Source organism: Vitis vinifera, chromosome 1 (assembly GCF_030704535.1).
Source record: "Vitis vinifera cultivar Pinot Noir 40024 chromosome 1, ASM3070453v1".
NCBI classification, from domain to species: domain Eukaryota; kingdom Viridiplantae; phylum Streptophyta; class Magnoliopsida; order Vitales; family Vitaceae; genus Vitis; species Vitis vinifera.
Window position 1 is genome coordinate 21454085 of NC_081805.1, and position 9674 is coordinate 21463758.

At 35.4% G+C, this 9674-nt stretch overlaps 2 protein-coding genes across 2 annotated transcripts; both read right to left on the bottom strand.

The window, feature by feature from the left end:
* Window positions 1–989: 989 nt before the first annotated feature.
* LOC100261517 (peroxidase 11) lies at window positions 990–7927 on the bottom strand. The gene is made up of 5 exons (XM_002270624.4): window positions 7729–7927; window positions 2217–4884; window positions 1947–2138; window positions 1665–1830; window positions 990–1565 (listed from the first exon to the last, which is right to left on the bottom strand). The coding sequence occupies exons 2-5, from the start codon at window positions 2451–2453 to the stop codon at window positions 1141–1143; spliced, it is 1020 nt and encodes a 339-aa protein (XP_002270660.1). The 5' UTR covers window positions 2454–4884; window positions 7729–7927; the 3' UTR covers window positions 990–1140.
* Window positions 4054–5100, bottom strand: LOC100256430 (uncharacterized). Its single transcript, XM_059736886.1, has 2 exons — window positions 5083–5100; window positions 4054–4884 (listed from the first exon to the last, which is right to left on the bottom strand). Exons 1-2 carry the CDS (start codon window positions 5098–5100, stop codon window positions 4054–4056), a joined length of 849 nt encoding a protein of 282 aa, XP_059592869.1.
* Window positions 7928–9674: the final 1747 nt, after the last annotated feature.

A 9674-nucleotide genomic window follows, 5' to 3' on the forward strand; every position in this document is an offset into this window, starting at 1 on the left:
AAATGTGAATTCAATATAAAATGTTTCAAGGCAAAAATGAAATTTGTCTTTTCAAAAGACAAATTCAATACAAAAGATGAAATTGACTTTTGAAAAGACGAGTTCAATGTAAAACGTGAATTCATCTTTTCAAAAGACGAGTATGGTACAAAAAAAATGTTAAAAGATGTCGCATTTTTGTATTTATTTTTTAAATAATTGTATCTTAATAATGTTTTTTTTTGAAGAACACTTTTATTTTTAAAAAAAATCTCCTAAAAATGGAAAAAGACTACATGATTAAAAACAATAAAAATAAAAATTAAGATGTTTGTTAAGTTGTGTTGTGATGTGTAGACATCCTTTTCCTGCAGTCCTCCTTTATCCATTTATAACAGTAAAATTTGTTCCAAAAATCCTCCCTTCATGTAATTGTCATCTTTTTAATTTTGGATAATATCACCACATCCTTAATTTCGCTATCTCCTCTAGATTTAAATTCCATATTTAATTAATTGTTTTGCCACGTGGCTTAATGCTGTGCTACCATGCTCTCCTAATTTCTTCCTATCCATTTATTCATTTATTAATATGGATAAATTCCTTTAATCACCTTCAGCAAACTCCCATGCTAAAATCCTCATCATACCACCTAAATTTTCTCGAACCAAACTCTAAATCACCTGCCAATTTGCCTAGCTGATGTGGCTTGCTTCTCTTTTATTTGCCATCCCAATTTTAATTCAGCTACCTCACATCCTGCTGACATGCATGGTAACATAATGTGCTGGCTATTAATTTCATGATGCTGTCCTCTCCATAATGCTAACGTGGGGCTGTCCAAGTGGCACCCAAACATGTAGTGTGGAGACCTGACCAATATTCTACTGGAGTTGATGTTGGTTTTGGACAGGTGCCTCACCTATCTTTCTTTGTTTACTATTCTAATGGTATATCAATCTAGGAGCTTACACCCTTTTTCTTCAACTGAATCAACATTAAGATTGATCTAAAATGAATCAAAGGGAAATAAATTTCAGTAGCTTCTACATATCAAATCTGTGATGTGATTTTCACTTCTTGATACAACAACAAATGTGATTTTTTTCACTTCTTGGTATAGGCTATAGCAAACAAATACAAGTTTGTGGTAGCTAAAGCTCATGTATTCACAAATCTGCAGTTCTTCCTAACCTCCCCAGTACTGAAGCTGTCAGCATTTGTGATGTTTCCCAGTTTCACCATGGAATCCGAGAACTGCTGGAAGAAAGCAAGTGAATCCTCTGCGTACTTCTTCACAAGCCCCTTTGTTTGGATACCAAACAGGCTAGAGTACAGCTCCTGGTCTGAGTTCAGCAGTCCCTCCCCTTTCAGAAGAAGATGATAAAAGGAATTGTCGAAGTAGTTGGGAGTGACATAGTCCATTCCAGCTGTGTTATCTTCTCCTCCACCAGTGGCTGGGCATATGGATTTCAAGTTACTGAGGTAAGTGTTGGAAACTGGATTATTCCCTGAAGTTCCTTTGAAGTCTCCATAGATCCTTGCTCGGAAATTCTCACACCGTGCCATGCCAATAGTGTGAGCCCCTGCAGATCATCAGCTCAGAAACAAAACCATATTACTTAGAACAAAGTCACCATATTATTATTTTTGTTTCTGGTCATGGATGAAATTAACATTGTTACCTGAGAGAGCTACCACATCTGTGACTGAGAGGCCTTGATAAAGAAATTTAGAAATGATGCTTAAAAGGTCTTCATTTGCAGCAGGAAGATTGGCTGTAGCAAGATCATAGTTTGCAGTTGTCGAATCTTTTCTTCCCAGAGGAACATCCCAGTAGGGTCCACCAACCTGCAAACATTAGAACAATGCCCATTGTCTATGATGGATAAACCTCCTTTCCAAAGCAAAAAACAATAAAAATAAAAATAGAACAACTTCACATCCATGTAATCAATTCCTTTTACCAGAATAACAGCATCTCTTGCTGCAACAGTTAGAATATCTGCACAGGATACAATCCCTGGGCACTCTGATTCAAGCTTGTTTTTTATCCTATCAATCAGTCTGAAACCATCGAGGGAATTGATGTTAATTGAAGCCTTCTTCTCTCCTTGCAGTGTAATTGTGTCGTCCAGCAAAACCGATCCATCACATCCCTGTGTCATCACATACATGTTCATAAAAGCAAAACCACACTACTTTAGAATATATAAGCGCCAATGATGGACAAATACCTGAACGAAGCAGTCATGGAAATGCAACCGCAATATGAAGGCTGCATTACGAGGATCAGAGAGCACTGCACATTCCATTTCTTTCCTCACGATCTCGAGCACAGATGGACATGAGGATGCATAGTAATCTAATGTCAAATAAGGCTCACTTGCATCCAAGCTCCTCATGCAAAGAATGGACAGACTTAAAAGCACGAATAGCAGAAGGAAAGGCCTTGAATGAAGAGAAGGTGCCATCTTTTCACTGTCTTGTCTTTTTTCAGGATGCTAGAACAGACTGGGAAACATGGGTGGAATTGTAAAAGATGAGTATATAAATAACATGAGGAGTGATGCACTTGGTTTTCTTCTAACAGCCATTTGAGTAAGCTTCTGCCAAAATGAATTGGCTAGTCAAGAGAGGATGCAACTAATATTTGGTCAGGTTGGTGGGAACTCCAAACTAAAAGCACCCAAATATGCGAGAGACGTTAGAAAATTAACCAATGAATTTTAAAGGATCTGGGCAAGTCACCAAATTAAACCAAAAGCTCACTTTTCCTCATAACAGCTAATGTTTGCCCATTCTACTCCCACTCCACAATATTTTATAGAATCAACTCTTGAGGATTCACGGCAAAAATCTTGGACAAAAAGTCCAAACATATCAATTAGAATCGATGTTTTGTATATTGCAACTGTAATTATTTGATGGGGAAACGTTGTCTGTGGATTCGTCAAATTTGATTATCCATTACAACATCATTTGCTTATAAAATAGCGAAAACCCACTATATTAGGTTGAGACTGATGAATCTAAACTTGGATGGCCGGAGCATTTCTTCATAATTTAATAAATCTTCTGATAGACAAATTCAAATAGATTAACTCCTCACGCTTTGATGCCCACAGCATGTGTCAATCCACACGCCATCCTTCTCATTTATTTTTTTTCCAACAACAATACAAGCAGTCATGTCTTTTACTGAAGGAACTCTAGAATGAGAGCACAAGTACTAATGGGTCATAATCTTCCATCACATGTTGAGTGTAGATCAATCAAATTAGACAACTTGGTCCTAGCTTACTTGTGTCTTTGGCAGTAGATGCTCCTCAAGTTGTCTAATGAGAGGTTCTCAGTCGCCTCAGGATCACCCTTCTAGTTGCTGGACTCTTATCCCTACCCTTGAGAAGGCTGCATGCCTTCTGGTCTGTATGACTGTATCCTTGGTCTGGCTCTCAATACCATAAAGAGGATGAAATTGATTTTCTCCAGGTGTTCCAGAGAGGGAAAATCATACAGTTGTGTTTTGTATAGATCTAAGAACAGCCATCTTTTGTTTCAAGCAATAAAAAAAGGCCAAATTCATTCATGACCCTTACAATCAGTAGGTCCCAATGTGCATTTTTGTTGAATTCTGATAGAGCATTAACAGAAACGGAGGAGAGGAGACCTCGATAGGAAATGTTACAATTCATAGTGCCATATATATAATCAAGGGAGCTCCAACTACATGGCAAATGCAATATTTGGGGGCCTTGTCCACAATGCGAAGGCTGCTTCAGCCAAGTAAAAGTGGGTGGCATAATAGAATTGTCACTGGCTGTAACTTCTTAACACCACTTGCCAGAGAACAGGGAAGAAACAGAATAGAACTACCAGAAACATGCAATTTTCAATCTCTCTTAAATTAAAAATTTCTACATCCTTGACACAACCAATAGACATACCCAGAAACATCCTTGGTCACAACCTCATTAGAAAAGTTATAAAATAAAGAACAAAAGCAAAACTAAAAAATAAGGAGAACGAAGAAAATCTTTGAAGTGATAAAGTTAGAACCTTGAAAGCAGTTCATCAGGTATACAATTCAGAGTCAAAAGGATGATCCTTGATCTGGTCCAACTTAGAGTATTCATCCTCCCCATCACTGTTTACACTAAATTCCAAGCTAGGCAAGACCTCCTTTATTATAGATTTAACCAGTGACACCCCAGAACCACCAAACTCTGGCCATGAAACGCATAGAGTTCCTTTGATGTTCCTCATCTGGCATTGACTGAGCAGAGCAGCAGCCAAGCCATCTACCATGCTTCCTGATGGGAAATAGTCCAAACCCTTCAACAGTGGTGAACTGCTGGAACCATCACTGTGCTCTTTTCTTTCTGATGATGTCTCCAGCTTGAAGGCAAATGTCTCATCTGGCGAGAGCTTACCACGGAAGTTCCGGCTTTGAACTGAATCCATGATCAAAACCCTCTCAGGAATAATCTGCTCACCAATCAGCAACTTTGCAATAGCATGAGATCGCTCTGCACTGACAGAGTACTGAACAGAGACAAGGAGAACTGAATTATAAACATCATTAAGGGCATATATATTGCAGGATTTGTCTCTGACAGATGGTTCAATAGAGTTTCCAGATAAGGGAATCTCAGGGAGAATGAGAGTCCCAATTAGGGTTTTTGTGGCAACATGGTGGAACACAGAGAGAGAAGGAGAAGATATGGCAATGATGAGAAGGGAGGAACGAAGGGGCTTGTCCAGACTAGAAAATAAGAGGAATGGAGATGGAAGAGGAGGTGATGGAGGAGTAAAGTTGTTGAGATCTTCTTTAAAAAACCTTGAAGGTGGGGGAATCTCTGTTAGGACATCTTCCATGTTTCTCCTTGATCTATGTTCCGCAACCTGCTCAATTAAGAAAGGAGATGTTATCAGCATAATAACATCTTGGACATTTGGTAATGTGACAATCCTAGTAGATAAAAAGACCGGATCAACTTAATTCACAAATCAATCTCATTAACAAGATTATTTTAACCATCCACATCAACTAATTGGAGAAAGAAGTACAGAAGTTACTTCTAGTACTTTGTGTACACTCACCAGAATTCTGTTCTCCATCTAACTAAAGCACTATGACAACAAAAATGACATCAATAAAGAAATTTGTAAAATTAATTTAAATATATCTGCACAACCCTAATAGTTTGACATGAAAAGTTGAATCACAACTGGTGTTTCTAATATAAGTTGAAATCCCACTGTTCTCCATCTAACTAAAGCACTATGACAACAAAAATGAAGTCAATAAAGAAATTTGTAAAATTAAGTTTAATTTATTTGCACAACCCTAATAGTTTGACATGAACAGTTGAAGCACAACATGTGTTTCTAATATAAGTTGAAATCCCAAATGTTTGCTTGCCAAGTGCACAGTTCATTAGCTCCTGAATGTTTGCTAGCCAAGTGAACAGCCAAGTGAACAGTTCATTAGCTCCCAAATGTTTGCTTGCCAAGTAAACAGCCAAGCGAACAGTTCATTAGCTCCCAGATGTTTGCTTGCCAAGTAAACAGCTCATTAGCTCATTGATTATTTTCTTGCCAAGTGAATAGCTCATTAGCTCATTGATTATTATCATTATTATGATTATGATTATGATGATTATGATTATGTCCAAGTGAACAGCTCATTAGCTCCCAAATGTTTGCTTGCCAAGTGAATAGCTCATCAGCTCGTTGATTATTATGATTATTATTATTATTTACATATAGGTAAGAATCCCTCATTGATTACAATGCTTTGCAATAGAAGAATCTCATGCAGCCATCAGTATTATGAGAAAGTCACTCTCCATACATTTACATTCTTTTTCAGGGACAAATATGGTAAATTTGAGGTCAAAATTTTTTTTCAACACAAAATGATCTAACGGTGTTTTAATTAAATGTTGATTCCAAAAGTTCTTGGAAACACTGAACCACTGGAAGAGTGAGAGTGTCATAAATGAGTAGAGTGTTAAGTATTAGCCAAACAAATAACAGGAACAAAAGGGGTTACTCATTTTATCCCAAACTACAAAAGAAAGTCCCTGTAATTTACCCTAAAAGTAGTTTTGTTCTTTGCACACACATCTAGAATGTTATAAAGAGACCCTTCCCGGTGATCCATTCATTCCTTCTTTCTTAATAAGCAATCATATGCATGACTTGGGGATAAGAATACAGATAGGTTACTTGAGACAAGGAAGAAGCAAACTATTTAGATTAACACTTGCAAAGAGAAATGAAGCACGGTCATGCTGTAATGTTGCTAAGACTATATCAACAAACACAATTGCACATGTATGCACATTGTGCTTGCACACTCTTGTACCTCAAGAGAACATCATAGAAATTTGAAAGAAAACACTAAGATGAAGAGCAATGAACAAATAATGGTCTGCAAGTGAAACATCAAGTCCAGAAGTAAAACCTACAAAACAAAACACACCATGTTTTTCTTTTACATGCAAGTAGATCTACATATGTATCATAAGCAAACCATACACAACGATCATCATTGTCACCAAGATTAAAATTGTTCACCAATACAAAATCGATCTACAACCATTAGATCCTAAAATTGAACCACACTTCAATCTACAGGGCCAGAAAAGCCCAATGCTAAAATTTTACATGAAAATTCTCCAAGACTTCTCATTTGGCCAATACAATGCCCAGATGTTGTTGCATTCAGGATGCACACAGTTCACCCCTATTAAAGGGTTAAGTGTGGGATAAAGTACTCATAATCAGATAACGCTCACCTTCATGCACCTATATACATATCCATTCAAAACATTAAAAAGATGTGTTCATTAAACAACTGAAACCAATCCCAGTTCCAAGGTTTTCAACTTTGGTTACAGAAGAAACTCAAATACCCTATTTCTGATTAGTTTTCTGTGTCACCAAAATTTCCCCAGGACCGGATGTCCAACAATAAAACCTGAGTAAAAATCCAGTTTACAAGTGCCAGTAACTCAAACCCAAAATGAAAAAGCATGCCTTTTCATTTTGTTTCAAAAAGTATGAATTATAGTGTAGAAAAGCGCAAAAATCCACGCTGGAAGAAATACAGTAAGCCCTACAGGGAAAGAGGTAAAAGAACAGCCCAAAACAGAAATGGCCATAAAGTTCAGTCCCAAAACAGGGAACAACAATCCCTTCCCAACTCATCAATGTATTCCAGAAATGACCTTCTACTTGGGGTGGAGAACCCAACAAATGGGCAGATGGGCAAATGGACACGTTTCCATGCACATCTTCTTATTTCGGATAATAAGGTCATCGTCCACAACATGTATTTTGATTTGGAATTCAAGTATGAGAAATTAAACTGTTTGGATCAGACACGAAACGAAAGGATCCGAAACTCCGCAATACCATAGATTTTCATCAAACAATTTGCTGGGTTTTCATCAAACACTTTCTGTACAATTTAAAGGGCTTTTCATCAAACAACTTGCATGCACAGTCCAACACTAAACAAAACTCACACTATCAAACAAAATTAAGAAGAACCAAAGCTTCGATTCAATAGACCCAAATAAAAATCAAACAGTACCAAACCAAAAAGTAAAGCAAAACGATCCAAATTCAACTTCGAATCCATTAGGATTAGGGTTTAAAAGCCAAAAATAAAAAATAAAAAGGCAAAAAGAAAAAATAAATAAAATGATGAAGGATATGAGAGAGAAATTGGCGTACCTACAAACGCGAGAGTTTCAGGCTCTGAAATCCAAACGCCGAACGACCCACCCAAAACCCACGTATCCAAACACAAAAATTTGAACAGACGAAGAGAAAAGAGAAAATCTAAAACAGAGGTTATGAAAGCGGCGAGAGGTGCTGTCTTTCTTGCTCTAAACGTTACCTCACAGGTGAAAGCCCACTTTACTTTTCTTCTTTTATTTTTATTTTTATTTTTTGCTTTTATTTTAAAACGGAGACAGTCAACATAATTCAATTCTAAAATGTTAAAATGATACTTTTTCTTGTTAGAAATATAAAAACAAAGAATAGAATTGGCCGTGTCGCAACTGTTTTCGGTAACGATTTTTATCATTTAGAACCAAAAAAAACAAGAAAATAAATTTTGATTTTTTATTCTTAAGAATAGAAAATATGATATTTTTGTTAGTGTTGTGTCAATTGGATTCAAGTTCATCTAGCTTCAGTGGAGTCAAGAAGATTGCTTCGAGAATGCCCCTTCAAAGTTTAAGTCGAAATTTAGTAAAAGTGAATCCAACATTTTGAATGGTTATGTACCCGTATACCTTTTTCATGTTTCTGAAGGGGTTTTTATATAACGTATAACACCATCGTCATAGCATTGATTGTGCATTCATGTCCTTCTTGCACTAATGAATGTCATCGTGGCAGATATTATACCTTATTAAGGTAGTCAACGATATTATCTCATCGCAGATTGGACAATAATATCAAATAAGGTTGTTGATCGATGTCATTTGTTGGCTATCGTGCAAAAATCTTGGACCATGTCATTGACGATGCATTTGTGCTTGTTAATGTTGATGATTGCGTGTAACGACTTATTGACATTTATTTTTGGGTATAAATATTATATTGATTGTTGCTCAGGCATTGGTGGTGATTAATAGAATTTTTAGTTAAGTTAGTTTGTCCATCTAGAAGTTCCAATCAGCTTGATTTGTCCATTCTATTTGATATTGGAGAAGAAGGAAATTTGTCTTTTTTCTTACATTAGACAAAGTTTGTCTTGGTCTAGATGGATTGCTCCCCAAAGCTTGTCTTGGTCCAAACGGATTGCTGCCAAAAGATTATTTTCTTACCTTGAACAACCAAAGGGTCTCGAGCTTAAGAATAACACATGGAAGGAAGCCTCCCACAATTTTCAAAAACACATCTTTGCAAATATTTTTTATTGTTTTATGAGTATTGTTTTAGAAAATAATAATATAAGCATATAAAATGATTAAAAATAAAAATATTTAATATAAAAAATATTTTAAAAATATATTTAAAAATAGGTTAAAAACATTTCAAATCCTCAAACAAACTTTTATCCCACAAAACATCAAAGACTAATTTTCAAAAATTATTCTTAAAAACTACTTTTCAAAACCGTTTTAAAAAACATACACCAAATAGATTGCCTCTTTTCTCAGTTCTCAAAATAGTCATTTGAAAAATAAATACAAAAATACAATAATGATAATTTATTTTATTTTTACACTGAATGTTATTTAAAAAAAAAATTATATTGAATTCTTGGCCATGAAATTCTTAACTATGATAATTTTAGAAATACTTTTTATAAAACAATTTTTTTTTAAAAGAAAATGAATATATTTACGCAGAAGTGCTTTGTTAAAAACCTTATTAAAATAAAAACCTATAAAAAAAATCCTAAGGAAAAGTATAGTATATTAAGGTTGTTTGACAAATGTTGTCATGTAAGTATGATTTCTTTAATAAAAAAAAAACACTAACTAATTTTTTAAGTTTTTTAGAAGTTGGTTTTAAAATTTGCCTAATATTTGATTTTTCTTTAAAAGCATTTTTCATGTAAAAAATGCTTTTTAATTACATACATACATGTTGGAACTCTTCCTATGTCTACCACAACTGCTAATGAATCACAACCCATACACACTTAAAAAAGAGCACAG